The 25,043-nt window shown below is 35.7% G+C and overlaps 1 protein-coding gene across 3 annotated transcripts in view; it reads left to right on the forward strand.

Moving 5' to 3' along the window:
* Nucleotides 1–25,043, forward strand: part of VPS13B (vacuolar protein sorting 13 homolog B) — a 433,545-nt gene that overhangs the window by 28,130 nt on the left and 380,372 nt on the right. For 2 of the 3 annotated variants that reach the window (XM_054270120.1, XM_054270137.1), the window contains exons 4-7: nucleotides 15,887–16,010; nucleotides 20,062–20,229; nucleotides 21,388–21,569; nucleotides 24,303–24,477. In XM_054270120.1, coding sequence (XP_054126095.1) covers nucleotides 15,887–16,010; nucleotides 20,062–20,229; nucleotides 21,388–21,569; nucleotides 24,303–24,477 — 649 coding nt within the window. The remainder of the gene's footprint in view (nucleotides 1–15,886; nucleotides 16,011–20,061; nucleotides 20,230–21,387; nucleotides 21,570–24,302; nucleotides 24,478–25,043) is intronic. The other variant, XM_054270129.1, reaches the window with a different exon arrangement.

Here is a 25,043-nt window from a genome sequence, read left to right on the forward strand (position 1 = left end):
TTTCTTAGATTAAGCCAAAGGATTGGCCATGCTATGGCTTACACTCTTTGAAGACTGATTTTTTTTTTTTCATTCAAGATCCTGGTTTTAAAAAGTACTTTGCCTTTTGTTTCTACCATTTTGCTTTAATTTTCCTTTGCATTTTGTCATCCTCGTGGTATCTCACTTTTATTTATGATCATCTGCTGGTTTTTTGGCTATTTTTTGGGCACTATTCAGTAGTCAATATTGGAATAAATCTTTATGGAAAAAGCTTCCTAGCATCCTGGATGAGTAGGGTTTTATCCCCAGCAGGAGCTTTTTCATCATCTCATCTGGTTTTCTTACAAGAAGATGTCTATAAATTGAACTAATTTTTCCTAATCTAAAGGGTTACCTAAGACACATTTCCTCTGTGGGCTGAACTATGGCACCCAAAAAATTAGTCTGGTGCCTAAAAGCATTTCTTGGGTAGACTTATGAAGCATTTTTTTTAAACTTGTTCAGGATGTTTGTGGGCTAAGTGGCCCTAGGAAATGGAACATCTCCTTGCATATTTGGAAGTATAAGAGAGAACTTCCTCATGTTGATTTTATGATTCTCTTTGATGTATATACTGCCAAGGGGCTGGTGCTCAGGGCAGCGGGGGAACAACATGAAACTATCATGTGGAAGGCAAAAATAGCGTCCTTCCCACTTTTCCCTCCTGACATTAGGAAAGGAAGGAAGATTTTGTGTTCCGAACTTAGCCCAGAGGTTGGAACACCTAACACCTTAATTTGACAATTTTAACAGTAGTAAAGCTAGGAAAAGACTCAACTGGACTAGTGGTCTGTGGTTGGTGTATACTTTGAGATATTAGTTAAGATGACTTGTAGATCTTTTGGTTGTATGAATATGGGTGGCTGGGTGGACTTAGCAAAACAGAGTGTATTAAACCAAGTGTAGTGTTTTCATAGGAGCAGTGAGGGACAGAATAAAGGGAGTGGAGACCAGAAAAGAAGTGATGAATACACTGGGTGCTCTTCAGGTCCTCTGGCATGTGATATGCACCATCTATTTCTGCATATTTGTTTCCTCAGAGCTGTGTGGAACATGCCCAGTTTTTAGGCTCAAAAAGCAGCTCTTGGAGTTTTTGTTTCATTCAACTGAAAAAAGCCTTCTACTTTTCGGTGCTCTATCTTTCTTTCCTGTAGTTTTTTCCTCCATGCTGCTGATGCAGCAGTCAGCAAAAAATCCTTTTGGAGGCCCTCAGTTTTTGGGACTTTTGAAGTTGAGTTTAGAGGTGGTTAATATATTTTTGTGAGGATTTATTGTTGTTCAAAAAACTTAAAATGTGCAGGTGTTCTGTGTAAAGAGAAATGTTCCCCTCATCTTAGGTCATTTTCTCTCTGGGGAGGACCCAAACTACTGCCAGGATTTACTCTCTGTGGTTGCTTTCTGCAGCTGTAAATGAGAATTGATAAGGTGCAGTAGCTTGAAACTTGGTGATTCCCAACCTTTCCTATGTGTCCGCTTTAGCCTTCAAGATCTTTTCTGATTCTAGGAATGTGTAAATAATGAAAATGCTTGCTGTCTGTAAATGTGATGAGGGAGTCTTGATATGGCCCCTTGAAAATTTGTGCTGTGCACCTTATTTCAACATACCAGTCAGAGGTAACTGATGTGATGTTATCGGTGATTTACACTGATCAAAACTCTCAACAAATGCAAAGCTGCTATGTTTATATTTAGCAGCTAATTGCAGTGCAAAGCTTTTATTCTAGGAAAAAAAAAAACCAAACTTGGCCCTATCCTGGAGAATCTAAGAAATGTGTTTAGTCTTCTTCTCTGTCACTTCATGCCTATTAGATTTGGAGGGATTTTGTGCTTGGAGCATAAGAAATCTTCAGCCTGATACAAGAAGAATTTATTATTGAAAATCCAAATACATTTTGGTTCTGATTGACCTGAAATGATGTAGTGGTGAAGATGGCTTGCATTTTAAAGAAAAATCTAAGCTGTGCTTGGTTTTCTAAATCAAGCAATTCTTACTTAATAGATGTGTTTTTAATTGTATGTTTTTCCTTTACTAGGCTGAAAAACCTGAAATATCTATATAGTTTAAAAATCTTTTCAAGAAGTTTAAAAACCTTATCAAGAAAATAGCAGGAAAATGTTTCATGTTGAAGTGTGAGTTTGAGTGGAGGGAAAAAACAATGCAGGTAAAGATCATTCATTTACTGGGTTAATTATGAAAGGTTGTGGATGTTGGTTGCAGTAGTAACAGACATAATTTTTCTCCCTGACCTAAAACATATAACATGCAAAGTTTTTGATTAAATACAAAGTTTTTTCTCTAAGTAGAACACTGTAAGTAACATGGACAAATGTCACTTATTTAATATTTCTCATCAAAAACATTCATACAGTGTTTTGCAAAGTTGATTACAGGAACACAGATTACTTGTGAAAAATGTGCTATATTTGGGATCTCCATGTTTCTTATGTTAAATTTATTTTGCATACTGGATCTAGGGGGAAAACTGTAGTATGAATTTTGTCCATCGAGATAGTTATGGGACATTTTGTTCATGAAAGAAGTTCTAAAACAATGTCTTAATAGATAATGATATTAGATTAAGCAAAACTTTATAAATATGTGAGTATACAGGCAAAAAATCATGTGTAGCTGTGTGTTGGTTTAGCTATAAGCCTGTCTACACATACTGTGGGTATATTATTTTCTTATTTATATACATGATGAGCATTGCTGAAATACCTTAATGAAATAATATTTTCTGAAAGTAATTAAGGACTGTAATATAGTGCATTTTCAAATAGGGGCAGAAGGTTTATGATGGACAAGTGTGCACATAATGTGATTATAGTTCAACCACAAGAGAAGAGTAGAAGTGGAAGTATCCTTGGGTGATATGTTAACATATTAAGTTTTAATTGCAAAAGACACTTTGGTAAGCCTGCATCTGTGTAGCTGTATGAAGTACTCATAACTTAAATTTGTAGATAAGTTTGGCTTTGACATTTATGTTGTCAAGATTTATAAGGAGTTAAATGATGGTACTGTTACTAGGGTTTTTTAATTTTTGTTATCTACAGTTTTTATGAAAATTGTGAAATTTGCAATTGATAACTTTAAAACCATGACCCTGTGTCATGATTTGGCATGAACCTTTGGCTTCATAACAGAATTAATATTTTTTCTTAATCTACGTTGTTACTAACTTATTTTTCAAAGAGCTACTGGGCCCCACAGGTTCTCTATCTCAGTCTTGCATCTTTTTATTTTTTAGCCACCACATTGAAGTTACAAGTCTTTATTGTATTTTGAATTTTTTTTTCTACTTTAACTGTATTTTTTTTTGTTATGATGCTTGTTGGAGTATGGAATAGCTTAAAAAAATACATATGGATAAAAAACCTCTTTTCATCATTTGGTACAAGTATTTACCCACATATAAGTATGCCTATGTGCTTCCACAGAGGAAGCAGGATTAGGATGACATTCCAACTGCCACATGGTGTTTCCAGGAACAGAGAAAGTCACAGTGTAGGGAGCACAGTCAGTATATTTAAAAACATGGATATTTAGATATCCTTGTGTGGCTGTGTTAAGACTCATATCAGTAAGATGCACCACCACAATCATGTCCTGTGGTAACTTCCTTCGTATGCAGTATATTGTTTCTTTGAACCTTTTATTACTGCTTACAATCTGATTTTGAGACTCACACACACAGAAGGGACTGTTCAGGCACTCAATGCTTCAATATTTGTTCAGTGTGAAGTGGAGCTGTGTGGTTCTTTGCATCCTGCGCTCTTTGCCAGGAAATTTGGAAATAAAAGTGTTCAGTCCTGTTAACTATATGAAAGCTAGATGCATTTTTTTCTTATAAAGTACAAAACAAATACTTAATCTCTTTGTTCAATGAATTACCAACTTGGTCTCCTCCCACAACAGTAAATCTTAACAACTATAGCAAGATTTCAGAATAAAGCATGACTGAAAGTGATGTGTTTTACAGCCTTATGTTTCCAGAACACTTTAGAAATCTGTGTGTCAATGCTTTTTGTTGAACAAGCATAGTTTTTAAAACACTATCTGAATATTTACTTTCATGGTATGTAAGACACGTTCAGAAGTGATAGTTACAGTTCGCAACTTTGTTCAGTTTACTCTGTGAGATACGGGGTAAAGATTTGGTCTGCAGACTGTTTGAGGGAGAAGGATAAAGAAGAGAATCGTGAGGAGACCTCCTGAAAAGAGCAGATGGAGGGTGTCTGTCTGTGTGTGGTGGATTCAGGAGGGAAAGGACCATGGTCTGTGCCACAGGAGGGTGCTACAGCATGAACGTCATCCCTGGGCAATTGCCGTGGGTGGATGATCCTCGATTGTCCTTGTCCTTAAATTATTGGTATTATCTAAAGTTTACAGAAAGACTTACTTATAAAGTGAGGGATTTACCTTCTGACTAATGAAATTATCTGTTGCTCTTCAGGACTGCAGATAAAAAGCATCAGTCAAGAAAAGCTTTCTTTCAGTTTGACACAAATGCAATTACACTTACATGAATTAATGGTATTTTAAATATTACACCTTATGTTAGTTTTTGAAGGTGCCATAACTATCCACCACTGTAACAAGTGTACACCATGTAAAATAAGTGTTAGTGAAACCTGAATGAGTTGATGACTTAATGGTATGTTACTTGTAATTACTTTTGTAAAACTTAAATTTATAAAACAGATCTCACAATGTAAACTAATAGATAAAATAACGAAGAATTAATGATCTAAGAGAATATTTCTGTGAGTTTAATTTCTTTATTAACTTCTTATTTCTTGGCTGATGTTATTCAGTAGTTTTGTTACAAATACTGTCCCATGTTTTGATTTGAAACAAGATACAGTATTTTCTTCTTAAATGTTCCCTGAGCTTTTCTTCTTGGCATTATGTGAGATTAGAGGATATTTCCAAAGTTTTTTTTTACTTTCCCACATGCATATTTTTTCCCCAAGTTGTTTTCAATCTTATTTCTCCATCCTGTTGTCCAGTTTTTAATTTCTTCCTGTGGCACGTGGCTGGAGTTGCAGTTGAGCACAAACAGTAACAGTCCTGTCTCTCTAGCTCCTTTCAGAATGTTTGTAATTTCTTCCCTTGGGCACTCCATTTCTTTCTGACGCTCACTTTCCTACCTTGTTTTAAACCTGTCCTTATTTATTGCAACTTTGACCAAGGATAAAAAATATTTTCCATTCCAAATGATTGGCACAGATTTGGAAGAAGGTGTTTTGTTTTTATTTGATGTTGAAAGTCATCCCTTTAGTTAGTGTTAGGAAATGCATATTTGAATTCTGAACATTCAGATTTCTGTAAGGAAGTGACATGAGCATGATATTCAGTGGAAAAAATAGCAAATGTTGAATACTGGTGTAGAGTCCATGCTGCCTGACAGGAGGCACACTGTATTTTAAATTAACCAATGTGATAAAAAAATTAAATGTTATAATATAGACATCTTTTGTAAAACTTTGCAACATTTATGGTGTAGTGCTGACAGCTGCACTTGACTTAATATATAGCATTCTGGTGGTTTGGTGTGATAGACTGCTGGCTGTTTTAGAAGATAAATTACTGTTTATATAGGTTTAAGTTAATGTTTCAAAAGCTTTCTTACTTAAAAAGCAGAGCATTATAAATAGCAATAAGTTCTCTGAAATGCTTTACACATTACACATTTGACAATTGCAAAATAAAAGACTGATTATAAATAGAAAACCTGTAACTATGTGTTTTGAGTAAGTTGCTCTTATGTGTACTCTTTAACATTGATTAACTAGTAAGTTTTTGCAGCCATTCAGCCAGCTTTGTAGTTTAGTCCAATAGTTTTAAATAATGTTATTTAAATAAGATGTAATTGATAAATTACATTTGGTGAAAAATCTGTTCTTCTCCATCATGGTGTCTGAAGTTAAGCTTAAAAAGAAAGAATAAAATCAAGGACAAATTTGCAAGTGAATTGTTAGAAATACAGCAGAGCTATTAGTGGGTACTTGAAAGTTTAAAGACAAGCATTTTGGGAAATTATGTGGAAGGTTTGCTTGAGACAACTAAATAATGAAGCTCTCAACTAGGCTTCTGTGTTTAGAGTTTGATCAGCTGGCAAGTAAGAAAACTATGTAAGTTAAGTAATTATGTAAACATAATTTCAGATGTGTATGTATCTGAAATTTCATGTACAGTTATACTCAGTAGATTTTAATTTCTTAAAGTTGTTTGAATATTCATACATAGAATTAATACAATTACATAGAGTTATGTGTATGTTCATAGTATGCATGAGAAGTGTGAGAAGCACTATTGGAAATAAGAAGAAAGTGAAGTTTTGTCTTAATATAGCACTCAAAAAGCCATGACTATTATTTTTGTAAAGATTGTGCTTATTTTTTGAAAAGAAGAATAATTTTTTATTACTGTTATGTTGGTGTTCCAGTTTCCTTCTGTAGATTTTATTGTATGCCAACATCTCACTTATTCTTCAGTGAAATGCCCATACTTCTGAATTTGCAGAATGCAGTGAAAGCTGCAGCAGTTTAATCTTCCTGTGCCTGAGAAATCTTTCTACTTGAACCTTTTTGTATTGGCAAAAAATGTCCTGAAGAGTAGTACTTTGGGAAGAAGTCCCTGTTTTGGGTTCTGTGAAGAATGGCCACAAGCACAAATTTGGTTTGGACTTATCTTGGACAGTAACTGAGGAAGAAAGGATTGCTGGGCTGAAATCTCTGACCCAAATGCTTTTCAGTTGATTGGATTTTAAGATTGAAATTGTAAGGAAACCAGACCTGCATGGCTTTGTCATCTCTGCTTCTTCTTCTTTTGCACTGCCCCATGACATTTTGAACCTATTTGCTAGTTTCAAACAATTTTGATGGAGAATTAGTCACTGCAAGCATAACCTAAACACTTGTGAAAATCAATAGCAGCTGGAGGGATGCTAGTGGGTATACTCTTCCTTCTGACATTGGCATGTATAATTCATTGCCATTTCATTACCTCTTTGCTCTCTTTCCATCCCCAGCACCTAACAAAAGCCAAGCACTAGCCAAATGATGCTCAGCACTGAAAAGAGCTTGCTTGGATAGCAAGTTCTCCAGGCAAAGCTTTGTGCCTCAGGCCTTTCACTGTTATATATTTGAGGTTTATTGTGATGATGGAAATTTGAGAGCTGAGGATTATTCAATTTGTTGGGACCCTGCTGTAGGTCTGCTGTTCAGTAGTGTTTGGGATTAGGAGAAAATTTGGTCTGGACAGTATTCTACCTTACTCTGGAGGAAGTGGGTGGCAAGGTTATGTTGTAATAAAAATTATTACTACATCCTTGGCAGGTGCTTGGTGGAGAGAATTCTTGCACATGAGGTCTGGCTTTCTAATAAAATCCAGTAGGAAATGTGTTAGGGGAAAATACCCTCTAAAGAAAGTGTGAAGCAGAGCTAAACTACAACCCACCAGAACAGTGCAGGGAAACAAATACCATCAATCATCTAACACCACAAAGGAAAGTGATGTCTTGGTGAAGTCTGGGGCAAGTTTAAATAGTGCTGGAGACCAGTGCTGGCCCTCTGGCAGGTTGAAGAGAATATGAGAGAGTGACCTGAATGGATCAAACTTCTGCTAATGGTTCCCAGGTGTTGTTTAATGAATCAGTGATGTGGCTGAGCCATGCTTACCATGGTATTTTGATGTTGTGGTGAACGCTGCAGGAACAGACTTCATAAATGCTGGAGAAGTACTTCTCAGCCATTGCAAATATTTCAAGGTACCTGCAACAAGGATGAGAGTATGTCTCGTCTTTGGTACAGCGTCTTCCAAAATAGCACAAATAAAAATGTAAGCAGTTGGTGTAAGAAAGATATATGTTTGTTGTAGTGCTGGCCAGTTCAGTAGCTGGACCTGGAGTGAGATGCTCCTCTGACAAGCCCCAAATGGTGTGTTATGCTGGGTGACAGTGGAACAGTCAGACTGGCCTGGAGTTTTCATGTATGGAGATAAATTATTTAAACTTGAAATGTATATCCTATTTTGTTCTGACTTAATTTTCAAGAGATTTTTGAAATAGGTATCTGTTCTTTTATCACTCTTAATTTTATTGAATTTGCTTGTTTCTGAACACAAGTTGGAAAAGAGAAAAGAAATGCTTGTCACTTCTCATAGGTTTCTGTCTGCTCTCCTGAGTTGTTTCTGTCACTCTTTTCTCCCAGGCCTTCAGGGTTAAACTGTTTCAGTCACTCTTCTTTCTCGTTTTCAGTCACAGAGAATATATGGGCCAGAGTGACCCATTTCAGCCCATATTACCAGTTTTGCTGAAGAAGCTCACGTTTCTGTTATGTCTTTCCTTTTGACTTTTCCTTTCAGTCAACCTGGTGTGAGAGTTACTGAGTTAGAGTTCTATGCACTGTGACTTTTGTGGAACAAACATTTCAGAATTGACTTTTTTTATCCCTTCCATCTTTGCTTCTGCAGTGATGCCAAATTTTGAGTACAGCTGCCAGTTGCTGCTGTAATATTTCTTCTTTTGGATTTTTTTTTTTGTAGCTTTGAGAGCTCTAGTCATGGGTCAGACTTCACTTTGTTTGCTATTAAACGCAGAATAATGTTACAGAATTAACACCACCCCACCCATATTCCTCCAAGCAAAGCACTGCACAAACTTCCTGTAACATGAGAGAATGAAATCTTGAAAAAGCTTATCCTAGGAGAAATTGCAGAAAAGTCATTTTGAGATGTTTGTTTCTATTAAAAAGCACTTACATCATGGTAGGTGGCCTCATAACTTTTTAAAACTACAGTAAATGTATCAGAAACTTTACTAGATGATCAGTTAACAGTTTATAATACAAATTTCTTTACACAATAGAAAGAAGATATTTGTACAACTCCCCTCTAAAAGAACTTGCAAAGTCATTTTATTTGTTACCCTGTCTTGAGTGTTGAGAAATTGGGGTGTATTTCTGAGAACCACTGAGTGAGAACAGCCTGTTCTATTTATCTTTGGCTGTATGACTGTTTCACCATGGGCTTTCAGACACTTGACAGCTCCTTTTCTTGTAAACAAAGGAATATTCCTTTCAAATAGCCTGGATAATCAGCTAATCAAAACAGTAGCAACATCACAGGGAGATTTTGTTATCCGGCAATCAATAGGAAGATGGCACATGTTTTGTGGTATCAGTGCAACAAGTGCCTCACAAAGCTTCCTGGCTTACCTTTGGGCCTTTTTAGCCTGTCCACAGCATTTGTGTGGATTTTTAACTTGTACCTCTATTTTGGAGCACATTGTGCTGTGCTAATATAGAATTAACTCAAGGCTTGTGCTAACACTGGGAGGTGGATGTAACACCCTCATCTAATGCATGTACCTTTAATGTGCCTTGCTGGTCATCGCTGCTGGTTGTTTCTGTTAATTTAGCATCAGCCAAGATCATATGCAACAAGAGGCAAATAGATGCTGACACCTTGTTTAAATTGTTTCTTGATTGCTCCAGTTTGTCTGTTCTGCTTAACTTAAACCTTGTTTATTTGCCCCACTCCCCATGTCTCTGCCTCAAATTCCTTGGTATTTCTCCTTTGTAGTCTGGAACATAATATTAAGAGTTTATTTTTGACATGTTTCTACATGAAGTAGTATTGAAAAAAACTCTGGCAGAAAAAAAGACTTTCCAGCATGTTTTTGTCTGCTGTAGAGAAATACAGAGCTCAGTCTCTGAGTACTTGCTCTGAGGTATGTGATTTGAAAAGATTTAAAATTGAGTTTTGTTACACTAGAAAAAAAAAGTGGCCAATCTCAAATAGTCTTTTGAAAGTATACTAGAAGTATATAGAACTTATAATTTCTGTATGTAATACAGAATTCCTTAACTATTCTGCAAAATTGGAACACGGCCTGACTTGGCTAAATTGTCTTAAATATTTTACACTGTCATAGTTTTGAAATTAACCTGTATTTACATAATTTTAAAGTAAATGTGTGTTAGATTATTAAATCACATCTTGCAAAAGATGTACAGATGTCATATGTAGCATATGTGAGTCACTGGATTTTCTTTGTTTCAGTGTTATGCTTCTAGTTTGCTGTTCATTAAAGAAATAATAAAATTAATTTTCTGTACTAATTTCTAAGCAGTGCTTAACCTATGTTAGCCAGTAGAAGTGTTGCTGTGAGGTTAGAAGTGTAATATGAATCTGTTTATGTGTAATGCATATTAGCAAGTGTATAGCAGTGGAAAAGAACCAGATATCCTTTGGAAAGCAAGATCTTCATGGTGCTTACCATTTTAGTGAAACTTGTGTATTTTGAAGATAATATTTTCAAAAATTTATATTACTTTTTGTTTCATTTTCACATGCAGAGGAATCGTAGTGCAATGTGGAATGGTTTCTGGTGATGATCTAGTCAGCTTCATGCCCAAAGCAAGTGCAATTAGAATGGGTTTCTGCAGGGCTTGGCCATCCAAGTGCTGCATAATTCCAAGGACTGAGACTCTACCACCTCTCTGGGCAGCCAGTTCAATACTTGATCACCCTCCAAATGATGAGAAACAGCTTGCCCTGCTTGGAATTGCATGGTTCAGATTTGTACCATGAAAAGATGAGTGGCAACAGACACAGTCTGGATCCCACTTCTCTCAGTATGTACCCTCCCAGTATGTAGCTGTAGGCAGCTGTGGGATCATCCTTCTCCAGGCTGGACAACCCTAATATATCTCAAATTTATCTCAATCTGCCCTGAGAGAGAGCACAGGAGATTGCTTCTCTGCCCTAACCACCATGGTGGTCCTCTGTAGATCTGCTTCTGGAGTATCTTGGGGAGCCCTCAGCTGGGTGCAGTATTCCATACAGTGTCTCACAGGGAGCTGAGGGAGGAGGATAATTCTGCCCCTGGGTCCACCCTTGCTAGTACAGCCAGCACACATTTGGCCTTTGCAGCAAGGAGAAGCTGCTGGCTCATGGGCAGCTTGCTGCCCCCTGGCACCCTTGGATTGGTTTTTGAAAAGCTGTTCTTGAGCGGTTTGGGTTTGAGTCTGCAGTTCCAGAGTATCTTTATCCTGGGTGCTCCAGCACTCAGTGTTTACATCTGGATTTCCCTGAGTTCCTGAGAGCCCTTTCTGCACCCCCTCAAGGACCCTAGCAATAGCAGCACTGCCCACCAGTGCATTGGCTCCTCTCCCTAGGCTGGTACTATCTGCAGTTTTGATGAGAGTGCACTCTATCCCATCTTCAGGTCTTCAGTTAAAACACCATGGACTGAAGGATGCCTCAAGTAACCAGTCATCAGCTGGGCTTGGCAGCTTGATCACAGCCCTTTGAGCTCAGTGCTGCAGCCACTTTTTCACTGAACTCCCACTGTCCAGCTGGTGTCTCACCAGTCTGTGAATGAGGAGATTGCCCATATGAGGAGATTGTGTCAAAGGCCTTGCTAAGATGGGCACATCCTGAATGTTGCTTCACAGGCAGCCAACTGCTCAGCCATGTGAGCACTGTCCACTAGTGGGAAATAAGTTCCACTCCCTCAGTTCTTGCATCTTGCCATTTGAAATAAATTTTATAGAAATACTAATAGATATCTTTTAATGAATTGTAAAGGATATTAAGTTTATTGTTTTAGAAATGATAGAGGGCGAGAAAAAGCAAATTCTATAAAGGAAAAGGGAAAAAATGGGGATGGAGGGCTCTTTGCAAGTTTGTGTAGTAAGTAATTTGAATCAGTTTGGGTTTTAAAATTTTAATTCATAATATTCATTGATTTTAAACAGCTTCTTCGTTTTTCTTTTGGTTTGTTTCTATAGAACCCAATTGTCTAACTTGGTTTTATGAAAGCAGAGGGACAGTATTTGTATAAATAGTCAAGTGATCTCCAAGAGAGCATTGTTTTCCTGTAAAGTGTGCTTATGAGGCATTTTGGAGATCTTACACGTTGAATAGGATTTGTGTGTTTTAAAAAGAGAGTGTGTATTTTTAAGGAGAAAATTATTTTGAATATGGAAAGCATAATGAACAAAGGAAAGAATAATGAACTAAGATTATAAACTCCACTTATTAGGAAAGATCAAAATAAACCTCATCTGTTGTGTGTTCAAGTATTGTCAATTGTAATTTGCTCTAAACCTTGCAATAATTGTTTTAAATTGCAGTAGAAAAAGAACTTGAATATAACTTTACTAGCCTAGGTGTCTTTAGCATGTTACTTATGACTTGCATAGTTCTAGAACTAACCATAGTGCTTCATAAAAACATTTCAGCTGCATCTGACTGCTGGATCTGACATGTCTGTCAAAAGTGAAAAAAGAGCCTGGTTGTGCAAAACTGGTTTTGTTGTATTTGCAGAATAACACCCCAAAACAGGACCTCTTGTTCAAATTTAAGTTTTCTAGGCTTTACTTCTGATACAAGCTAGTGGGAAAAGATACTTTTGTAAATTACTTGTCTTACTTAAAAATCCTCTCTCTAGATATATCATGAGTATTTTTAGTTTTCCACTGCTGTGGCTATTGTTTGGAATTGTTCTCATTAATGATAAAATGAATGGATGTTTATCAAATCTCATTCCATAACGATAGTTATTAGCACTTTTAGAATGTAACTCCCTTCCCACCACCATTATGATTTTGACTTCAGCTTTTAAATGTTTGTCATTTAAACATGTGTGTGAGGTGGATTTATGGGAGTGCAGTAATTTTAGTGCTTTTTGGCTGGGTGTTTCTGATGACATCACTGTGATCTAGACACAGTGTGTGACTCTAGTTGGTTCCAGTTTTAAATAGTTTCATAATTATGCTAGTTTTGGCAGTTTCCTTGGAACTTTCCCCATCTCTCTAATGAACATGTTTTACTTCTGGGCTTATGAGACAACCACATGTTTGAGAAATTAATAGTGTACTCTTAAAGTTAACATTGAGCAGAAGTGTGCAGATACAAAAACCTTCTGGATATATGTGTACTTAGGAGTGTAGGTTTTTTTAAGTTCATGGCCACTCTTATTGTCTTTGAGTAATTGAAGAATACATTTGGTTTATAAAATATCAGTAACTGTGGTGAAAAATGGTGCGTATGTTCATGCTCAAAGACCTCAATCTAACCCTTGCAGCTCCCAAAAATATTTTTGATAATTGTGTATTGTTATGAAATGAATGGATGTTATTCCAGATTACAAAAAAACCCACACCCTTTTTTCAAATGTCAGTCAGGTTGAATTCTTCTTAAATGTAGGTGTACTCTGTTACTTTGTATGGATTTAGTCACACAGGTGTATTTCTGAGATAAATTTGCTTTGTGTTTTGGCACCATTTTGGAATATGTACATTTTTGCTTGTGTTGAGGTCCAGCTCGTTGTAAAGGATTTACAGCCGTTTTTCCATCACAACAGACTTGTAGCTCAGGGAAATATGAAGAACTTACTGGATGTAATGTGTTTATTAATTAATTTATAATTTGTGTTTATTTAGTTTATTTAATTTATTTAATGTTGAGATTTGTGACTGTTTCAAAATTAAGGATTCTCCTCTCCTTTCCTTTAAAAAAACAATCCCTCCTCAAAAATATTAGTGTTTATTCCTAGCTCTCTCAAAGTGGTAAAAGCTTAAACCACTCTTACTTAATCTTTACTCATAATACTCTATATAATTGCATAGATGTTGTGAAGTTTTGAGAACATGTATTGAGCCTAATTACAGCAGTATGTAGATAGAAAAGTTAGACTTGAATGTAATCAGGCTTGATAGAGTTAACAATTCAGTAAAAGAACTTCCCCATTTCCTTCTCCCCCCTTCTCTTCATTTTGTAGCTGACATAAATATTAAAAGTCAAGTGTAATGTGATCCTATCAGACCAAGTCATTAAACAGTGGCGGCACAGCATTCTGCGCAATCCATGAGTGAGCTTGGGGAAGAAGGAAATGTGGTAATTGAGCTTGGGCTTTTCTTCAAGTTCAAAACATAAACAGTTGTGTAGTGTCTTACCTGAAAAAAATACTTCTGTGCTACATGTAAACTGGTTTCCAAGAAAGTATATCTAAAAGTCATTTCAAAAATTTTAGAGTAAGAGTGTGTGATCTAAGTTTGTTCAGTAAACTGGAGAGGAAGGAGAGTTGAGTTCTGCTGATTACAAAATATATATGAAGAGGCTTCCATCATGCTGGACTTAATAAAAGCTTGAAGCTCTTGCTTTATCTCTGTCAGGTATGCCATAAAGAGAAAGGTGGTTTTCTACTGAAATTGCTCCACAGTTTTAGGTTCAGGGATAGTCTTCAGGAGACTTGCATTCCTCAATGAAAAGTATCAGAAGTTTGTCAGAGATGAGAAAACAAACAAATGCCCTCTAAACAGAGCTGATTCTCAACACTCGTTATGGGATTTTTTTATGCACTGGAATGAGACTTTCCTGTATGACTAAAATTGCCAAATAACCTTAAAATAAAAAGCATCCAACAGCTTGCTTTTCAATACTATATTAGTAACTAGAAAATCTCAAATCCTTTATGGTAACTCATCCTTCTTTCAGAAGCTATCATGTAGTCTTCTAATATATGAATATGTCTGTCTTATGCAATTGCCCCAAATGAGTTAAAGCTTCTACCTTAACCTTATTTTTCCCCCAGCTAAGATTCTAGTGCTCTTCTTTTTTTTCCCTTAGGGAAATGGTCTTCATTTCATCAGAGAATTTCCCTGTTTTGTTCTAAGTACAGAGTGGAAGGAAAAAAATTTCTTTAGTTACTTTTGAAATGGTAGGCTTGCATTTGAAGTGTATCATTACATGTATTAATTTTTTTTAATGGCAAGCAAAATCCACATGAAAAAGCAAGTAATGTGAAGATTCCCTTTTGTAATTTCTCTGAGATTATTAGAAATACCAGGCAGCACGTGGAGAAACACATGATTTGTCCTGTATAAACATCCAGCAAAATTTAAGCTGCTTGCTTTTCATGTTAAGAGGACTTAAGAATATTATAATTCATACTATGTTACTTAACATTTGTTCCCCAAAGCTTCTTTTTGTGAACAAATTTTGTGATATGATCAGTGGCATGACCCAGAAAGCATTTTTCACTTTTTCTGCAAGAAACTCTATCAAATTAATTTGGCTTAGGTCAAAAGCTTTGTTTGCATCCTCTTTAACCTGTACTTTTAATACATTTACAAGAATATTTGCATTACTTCTCTTGGCTTTCTTAGACTTGAACCTTGTGCTTAAACTGTCATTCTGGAATGTAATGGGAATATTACTGGTATATTTAAAATCCTAGATTCAGCTAATTAAGATTTTCTTGTGTCTGCAAATCTCATCTTGATTATATCACATTCTGGAATTATGAGCCACGTTTCTGCTTCTGAATTCCTTATGTTGAATGAACTATATAGAAGCTCAAGAGGAGCAGGTGCCCTCAGTTCATTTATCTTTTCTGGGGTCATGTTTTACTGTTATAGAAGTCTGCAAAAATATTTTGCTTCATGAATCAGTTTCAATTAGTGGTATTAGGAAGGATGTGAGTCTGACATCTTGGAACCATCTGAGGTGGTTTCATGAGTAGGCATATAAGCTCATGCAATTAGGTAGTTTCTCATACTTGTTTTGATAATCTGCAAGGATCTGTCTCTGAAGGAATGTTTCAGCAGAAATGGAGCTAGAAAAAAATATGTTCAGTTGAAATAAATATTTAAATGACAGGTTTCTTTTTTAAACCAAAGTTAGTGCAGGTATTCATTTAATGTTGTTGAGCTTGTTTTGTGTCAACTTCTGTAGTACAGGATTGAGTAGATGGAAAAACAGTAACAGAAATTACAGAACCTTTACCAAGTTCTCCCCACATTTATTTTCTATTTGTTTGGTTGACTTCATTGCTTTCTTTTCCTCTAGCAGGAAGACCACGAAAGTTGTGGTTCCAGTTCCACAAACCGCAGTACCACAGAAAGCTTGAAATCAGCAGTAAAATCACGACGAGTTCAGCAGTCTGCTTCTCCTGACCCTGATTTACCTCCAGGTAATCCATCATTTCAGGAACTGGTTATGTATTTTTGTGTAACTCAAATACAGAAGTTTATTCAGTGATCCCTGTGTTTAAGTTAGATTATTATGTTTTTGTCTACCTACAAATCACAAAGGTTAGTGAAATACTTGTATGTTAGAAAATAGAACCAAATCACAAAAAAATGTAGTTTAATGCTGATAACCTTTTTCGCCATTTTAGCAAATTCTTAAATTGACATAATTCATTTATAGTTCAAGGTAGCATCATAGAATGACTTGGATTGGAAGGGACCTTAAAAATCATCTAGTTCCAACCCCCAGCTATGGGGAGGGACACCTTTCACTCAACCAGGTTGCTCAAAGCCCCATCCAGTCTGACCTTGAACACACCTTCTCTAGGACACCTGTTGCAGCGCCTCAAAATAAAGATTTTTTTTCTATTATCTAATCTAAACCTGCCCTCTTTCAGTTTAAAACAATTATCCTATGTCCTATCTGTACATGTCCTTGTGAAAAGTCCCTTTTCAGCTTTCTTGTAGACTCCCTTTAGGTAGTGGAAGGCTGCTGTAAGGTTTTTCTGGAGACTTCTCTTTCTCAGGCTGAAAACTCGAAACTCTTCCATGTTTTATTAATGTTTTTTATTGAGCCCTGTATCTACTGGTGGAGATTGTCACCATTTTTTTTTTCTGGATATGGAATTTCAATGTGAATGGGAAGTTTAGATGCTGAAATTGGAGAAATTTTGTGATACAAAAATGCCTAAGGACATATGTATCTGACTGCTGTTGCCTCTGAGTTTGGATATGAGGTCATTCATGCAGAAAGGTAAAATTGGAGAGTACTGGAATGAATGGCAGTTTGCTGTGTTGGTCAAGTAATTTTAGATAGGTGAAAAATATGATAGTTTTGTGTGAGATTTTGTTGCTGTCTTTTGTTAACAGAAGCTTTATACTTGACTTGAATCAAAAGACAACATTGAGATTTAGTGTGTGTAATATGATGTGCTACATGGTATAATTTTGCTTGGAAATGGTTACTTGAGGAGCCAGGGCTGGAGGGTCTTTTAGAGCTTCCTGACAGAACAAACTCCAGGGGGCTTGGAACTGGGGGAAACCATTTCCTACCATGGACAGCGCTCCAGCTGTGGCAACTCTCTGAAATTTGGCTCTTTGGGTCACATCTGCAAACAACAAAAGTCAAAGGCTACTCAAAAATTGTATGAATATATTTCCTTCAACGACATTTGCAGGATTTTTGTAAGTTACCTCCTTGTGGCAAAATTGTATCAATAGAGTTGTATTAATTGTTGTAAAGTATGAAGTTGTAAATACAGGTGCTTTGGTTTTGGTTTTGAGTGGAGAAATAGCACTGTTTAGTATAGATTTACCTATCTGGTAAAATGTCCTAAGATTTAATTTGCTCATTCTGAATTTTAGTAAGATATGGAGTCATCTGCTTAGTTTGTTTTTTTTTTTTTTTTTAATTAATGTTCCCAGGGGATATTTTAAAAAAGATTTGTTTGTCCTTTTGTTCTAGTGTCCTTGGAGATTAATCTCCAGAGGCAAAGTTTAGCTAAGACTGTAGCTTTGGCAACAACAGACTCCTGCTAAACTTCAGTTGTTTAGATGTGTCTACTCTGATGGTATTGATTCTGTGACTACAGAGATACTAAACTTTTGGAGCATTGGATTTGAAATTGCATTTGTAGCGCATAATGCTCAGTGCAGCCTCCTGGGTTCTGGAGAATTTGAAAAAAGCACACTTGTGGACTTTGTGTTGCACCTCACAAGTGCAACACAAGGAAAGAATTTAGCCCTACAGATTTTTTGGTGGTTTTATTCACTTGCTGTAGAACACCTATATTTCAGTGGCAAAGATGCCCATTATGTTATTCTTAGAAATCACAGAAGTATAAGTAACCTTTACCTGCTTTTTCCCACTTCTATTTAAAACAAAACCCTTTTGAAAAAAAATCCCCATACATGAAAAAAACAACAAACCCTTTATTATACATGAACTTGCTGATGTTTTTATTATTTTGTTTTGAATTGTAGGAATTACAATTTCTTAAAAGACTGTTCCTCACGTGTGAAAATCTGCTTCTAGTATATTTGAAGCTGAACTCAATCAGGAAGCTGGTTTTTGTATGATACTTCCAACAATGTAGTGTACCACTAGCTGGAAATATCTCCATAGGCAGTTTTGCATTTTTTAGCAAATCCATGACCCCTGTTTTTTTTTTTTTTTTCTTGGAAGATAGGACTGTGCTTCCTCTCTTAATGCATTCAGCCAAAAAGACATACAGATGAAAATGGTGTTGCTGTTTTCCTGAAAGACCCTTGACAGCAAAATACTGAAGAAACTTTGGACCTGTGGAGAGACAGCTGCACTTTTTTTCAATTAAATTAGTAGCTTGCTTTAAAATCATATTTAAATAACTGGCTATAATTTTATAATTGCTAGTTAAATAGTCTGCAAAATATTTCTATACTGAAATTAGGAAAAGGAGCTAAATGCCTTGTGCTGCTTTCTATTTATGTACAGGTTGGTTTATGTCACTCTAGTGATGAATATGGGTCTCATATGCCCCTTAATTACTGAAATAATAAATCTGACTTTCTGAGTTCATATAAACTAAAAATGTCATTGTTTGAAGGAGTCAGTGAGAAAATCCTTAAAAACAGGTTATTCCACATATTTTTCAGTAGTTTTAGATTGATATGCAGAAAAAGCCAATTCAGATTATGTTAGAAATCTGACAATACTAAGCTCTGAAAACATTGAATTTGACTGTATTTCTGGATTTCCTCTTTCTGGTCATTGAGGACTTTGAATCCTGAAAAACCAAAAAATGTGCTATGTCAGCTGGGCAAATTTTTAGTTGTGGAACTCAAGAAAATCACTTATGTAATGGTAAAATTTTCTACATACCCTAAAGTGAAAAGTTATATATGAGTGTGGAAAAGATGAATACCTAGAAAAAGCAGAGTAGAATGGAAGTAGCAACTTAAGTGTTTTCCTAGTTAACTGACAATACTTGGATGTTTATTTTAATTCTTAATTTGAATTAAAGCTCCTTTGTGTCAACAATTTTATTTAATGCAGGTTTCAGAAAACTGCTCTTGAAGCCTGTGGGTTTAGGCCTCTATCATTAGCTAGCTTTTTTCAGCATAGTCACCAAACTAGAACTCGATAGTGTCTATGAAATGTATTTTTAGATGTGTGTAATGTGATAAATTTGAAAACAGAGAAATTCTAAGGCTTGTTTTTTTCTAGCACAAGTGAGTTGGGTCCCCAGATAGCTTCAGTATGCATGAAAGACAGGAATATGGGTAGTATTTAATTTCTTTATGATATTCTAAAAATATTAATGTTTGCCACATACTGTGAATTCCCAGGTGAGATATTTTTCCAATAACATTACATCTAAAAATATGTAAATGGATTTGTTCCCAGCAGGCTTCAGTGCAGGTGCTTACTATTTGGTTGTTGACAGAAATTGGTTTCAGTAAGACCTCAGAGGGGTCTTACTGAACAAGATGTGGATATATTAGGTTTTAGAATGAGGAAGTTCCAGATGTGTTAATACTTATTTAACTTACAAAAAAACTGTGGGAGCACCTAGGCATAATATATGCACACTTGAAAAGTAACCTAGCAGCTGGTATTCACTTTTCCAAACCTATTTCTAAATATCTCTCAAGTAGAAAAGTAATTGTTAAAATTCTTTGTCTACAGTAATCCATAGTGTTATGTTTTCTTAATTAGTTTTAAAGTTAATTAGTTTTGTGTGCTCTATTGTATTCATAGTTTATAACAACTTTTTTTATGGTATATTGCATTTCTAGGATGCTGATTGACTTAACAACTACACAGAGTGTTAAAGAGTTTTAAGTCGTGTTAATTTTTGGGTGAAAATGATACATAGTTTGTTTAAATTTTGATTCTTTAAAAGAGTGCAAGTTAAGAATAGTAAATGTATTGAAATAATGATTTTTTTTTACTAAATAAATGAGTTTATCATGTCTTCCTTATCTTTGCCAAGAATTTGTTTTAATTTATAGGTTATGTTCAGAGTTTGATTAGGCGTGTTGTAAATAATGTCAACATTGTGATCAACAATCTCATCTTAAAATATGTGGAGGATGATATTGTTCTCTCAGTCAATATCACTTCTGCAGAATGCTATACAGTGGATGAGTTTTGGGATCGAGCATTTATGGACATCTCTGGTGAGTTGATATTTTTTGGTTTTACTTACCGCTGTGGAGGCGCTCTTAAATTCCTACAGAAATTATTGTCTCATAAAAATGGCTTTTTTTTGTCAGAAGTAGGACAATTTATGTCTGTTTTGATTTCCAGTCAGTTTTTTCTCTTGTTCTTACCTTAATTTTGATGAGCCAACTGTATTATTATAGACTGATTGATACTACATCCTTGTATGATCACAGATAATCATACAAGGTGTCTTGTCCTCTGCTCACGCTTGCTGTGGTATTTTAATTGGTGCTTGCTGCTGGCACTGAGTGCTTAGGCAAGTTTTGTGAGTGAGCAGTAGCACATTAAGGCATTCCATTGCACTTGTTTGTGATGGTCTTATAACCCTGAACAGGCTGGCAAGAGAGGCAGTCAAATGTGCTCACAGTAGTGAGCACAGCATACCAGTTGCAAGGCATGATTCATTTCACTTCACATTTTCAGGGGAAGAAAGCCCCCAACTTCTGACTCTTTATCTTGGTCTTCAGTGTTTGAATGTTTCAGTCGTTGAATTGCCAGCACTCACCTGTTTGTCTGGGTGCTCTTACTGATATTGGCTAGAGGTGGAACTGGGGCACAGTAACTGTGCTAAGATCACACAGAAGGTTTCAGGTAGAGTGTTGAATTCAATTAATGTTTTCCTGAACCTATTTTTTTTTTTTGTTCTGGCTAAAATAATTACAAACTAATATGACAAAATCACAAAATATATTTCGTGTTAAGATCACGACAAAAGTTTTTGTTTCTTTTGGAAGGTTCAAAAGAAAACTTTGGGGGATAATATGCAAAACTATTTCTGTGGGAATAATGAGAATCATAGTAATCGTATGCTTCCACATGAAACAGTACTCTTCTTTTATAAAAAGAGGCAAGTTGTAGCAGACAGGGTGAAAATTTTTATTGGGTGTAACTAATTTGTCCTCACGTCCTGTGCGTTCAGCATAACAGCAAATGATCCTCTTCAGTCACATAAGCAAGTACTTTGCTTCTCTTCAGTCACACAAACAAGTACTTTGATTTAAATAATGACTAAAAAGCTGTCTTGTATTGCTTTCTTCTAGTTAAGAACCTGTATGCACAACTTACTTCTTGTATGTAATATACTTTTTTAACCTATATGCTTCTTTTAAAAGCCACTGATCTGGTACTGAGGAAGATGATCAACTTTTCTGACTGCACAGTATGTCTTGATAAGAGAAATGCTAGTGGTAAAATCGAATTTTACCAGGAACCTCTGCTGTACAAGTGTTCCTTCAGGACTCGTCTGCATTTTACTTATGATAACCTCAACTCCAAAATGCCATCAATTATTAAAGTAGGTATCCAAAATAATTATTTTTGCTACTCCCTTATGAAGTTTTGAGGCTTTTCAAAATAACCTTTAAAATTTTAAGTAAAATGAAAAGCTTATACTGTTGTGTTTTGCTAAAGGAATTTTTAAATTGTGTTTTGTTCATATGATGCAGTTAGTTTATGTGCAGAAACAGCACCTAAGTAAGTAAGTTATGCTCTCTAATATTTTCATTTTTTCCTGGTGTTTAAAAAAAACCCCACAATTGTAAGGGGGGAAAGAAAGTCTGCAGAAAATCTGTTAAAAAAACTCCAATGGTATACCTTAGGGTGTCTGCAATAAGATGGAAAGGATTTTTTTTGCCTTAAGTTATTGTTGCAAATATCGCTCCACCTCTTATGAATAACAAGAAGCATCAGTGGATTGACACTCTGTAGTGTACCACGTGAGATGGGTTAGCAAGCCAAACTCAGCTCCTAGTGAGAGAGCAGGGGCACACTATTATTCTTATTCTTAGTGGGTCATCAGGATGCAGTTTTTTAGTGACTGCCTAAAATATTTAGCCAATGATTGGAAATAGCTGTTTTTTCATAGGGCTGAAGCAAAAAGAACTGCTATTAGTAAATATAACAACTTCATTAATGGAATCAATTTTGATTTGAGGATGCAGCAAATTTTTTAAAGCCTGCTGCAAATGATATTACTGTAGCTTCAGCACTCTGAAGGGTTGGTTGCTGAAGGACAGTGGTTTTCCAGCTCAGGACAAAAGCCAGCAGTGCTCCATCTTTCTCTCCAAATCTGGGAGGTTCTTGCTACTGTGAACTTTATGACTATGTGTTATCAACTTACTAAAGCATGTCTGATTTTAAGTTTTGAGAGGAGGTTTCCAGGACATGTGCCCTTTTGGTTTCTTTGTAGGAGCTAGAACATTTTAATAATCTTCATAATTTAGATTACTATATCCATTGCTAAGTTTTGGCTAAACTAATCTTAGGGAGTTTTAATAGAGTTAAAACTTCTCAAAGGAGGACCATTTTGAAGTGCTTGGATATGTTTTTGTGTGCTTTTAAACTGGGAACACAGCTCCTACTTTTAGATTTAGAATGAAAATAATGTACGTGGGTGGAGGTGACAAAACACACGTAAATGATTGGAGTTGTAAGCTTTTTGTTGCTGTTCTTGGAAAATTCATCATGGAATGAGGCTACTCATGGAATGAGTAGCAGCACTGAGATTTGTCTGACCTCTCAATAATCTAAATCCACTCACTGTGTTGACACTGTATTGGAAGCGAGCTCCACAAAGATTATAGTTTTCTTACAGTTTTAGGGAGAGGAGTCAATCTTCTGAGGGGCAGCGGAGTTGCCATGACAGAGGAATTATATTCATTGCCTACAATGCTGCTTAGTGTTCCTGTCCTGCACTAGGACATATGCTGCTTGTGTGCCTTTAAAGAGGCTTCTGGCAAAGCAATCTTTTTTTCTCCTTCCACATCTTAAGAGATTTATTCCTTATCCATCCTGTTGTTCTCCTGCACAGGAAAGGTTTACTGTTAACAATTTTAAATCAACTGGCCTTGGAAAATTGGCATGAAAGGATTAATTTTTAATTTCCAAAATGTATCTCAGGAGTTTACATGCTTTTTTATTTCAGAGAATTAAAAGAAATAGCATAACTCTGACACCTGACATATTTCATCTTGTCTGTGTAAGCAGCTGAGACAATGTTATTACTCATTCTCTATGACTCGGGCTAAGACTTCATTAATTTGCTCATATTAGCATGTATTTATACAAATACTGATTTTACCACTATAATATTATTTACCCATGGATGTGCTATACTGTTTACAAAGTAACTTTACATGGGTTTTGAATTGGATTGCATTAAGGCCAACACTGATATGTAATTACTTTTAATTTCCATTATTTTTGCCTGCAACATGTAGAAATTGGATCTGGAGTTGAATATATGTCTAATGTTGGACAGTAGTTTTGGTACAATAATTTTATGCAGCTCTTACTTAATGAAAGGTACCTTTCTTATCTTGTTTGACTTTGATGTTATAGAATGATCACATATTCAAAATATTTTGAAGTATTTAGCTGTTTAACAGCTAAAATTTTAAAAGAAGGATAAGTTTTCATGCCGTTAATTTTAGTCTTTGCAAAGCTTTCTTTCATTTAGTGAAAGATGTCTTAACTGCATATTTGAAATGGAATATTCAGAGGAGCCAGTTTTCTGCACTGCAGTTGGAATCAATTCTTGTCCCCATTACTTTGGAGTGGGAAAGAGTCAAAATGAAGGACCTTGTATTTTAAAACCAGTATATCTAGAGTTTATCTAGATATACTACCTAGATATCTAGGTTATCTAGAGCATGCAGAGATTTTAAAGAAACTCTTTAATGAAAATAAAATTAGAGCATTGTAAGAGCATTTATTAAATACTCTAACATCACTTAGATTTGAGAAAGTTCTTCAGGAATAACTTTAAAACACAAATACATAAATATTTGTGTGTGTAAAACATGTTACACTTAATCTTTCAGCTGAAGATCTCTCGTGTGGCAACCCAAGTGAATGTTTTTGGGAGGCTTTGTTTGCAGCCCTTTGCCTTCTGTTGTATTGCACATCTCATTTTTGGAAATAAAATGCCCATACCAAATGAATACAGAGATGTATATGGTTTAAAACTCGGCTTTACTGATGTCAGAGCTTTGTTATTATTTGTTTTTGTTCTCTTTTCATGTTACAGATTCACACATTAGTTGAAAGTCTGAAACTTTCAATCTCTGATCAGCAGCTTCCTATGTTTATACGTATAATGCAGCTTGGGATTGCTCTGTATTACGGAGAAATAGGCAACTTCAAAGATGGGGAAGGTGAAGAGTTGATTTGCCACACTAAAGATATGTTGGGAAATATCACAGGTGAGTACAGTTTTTAATTTGTAAGAAGAAATGTTAAAAACATTCATTTCTTTGCTTTTTGCAAATGTAAATACCCAAGTCTAGTTATTGCCAAGTATCTTGATAGTCTTGCAGTTTGCTAGAGGCATTGTACTGGGTAAGGATGCAGTGCTTTCACATGCTTAATGTTTTGTTCTATAATTCTGATGGTCTTAATTAACTGAGGTTAAATATGATCTAAGAAGACCATTTTGAGAGTTGTGACACTGTAGGGTACTTCGGATTTGTCTGTCAGTATATCATGCATTAAGGCACCTTTCCATAAGCAAGTCTGAAACTGGCAGCAGCCACACTTGAGCTACATAAGAGAAAAGCCAAGGTGTGCTTCTTAATTTCTTTGAAAATGGTCATTGAGAGTAGATGTATCAGAACTTGTCCTAAGCAAGGAAGTATTACTTTGCACTGTTTCCCATAGTTCTGTCCTTTTACCTTGTCTGGTCTCAACTTTTTATTTTCATATAACATGTGTTCCTTCTTCTGTGTGATCTTTTGTGGTAACTTAGTGCAACAGGATCTCTTCAGGAGCA

Source organism: Melozone crissalis, unplaced genomic scaffold, assembly GCF_028551555.1.
Source record: "Melozone crissalis strain CALT ecotype California unplaced genomic scaffold, PUWL_Pcris_2 ptg000002l_1, whole genome shotgun sequence".
NCBI classification, from domain to species: Eukaryota; Metazoa; Chordata; class Aves; order Passeriformes; family Passerellidae; genus Melozone; species Melozone crissalis.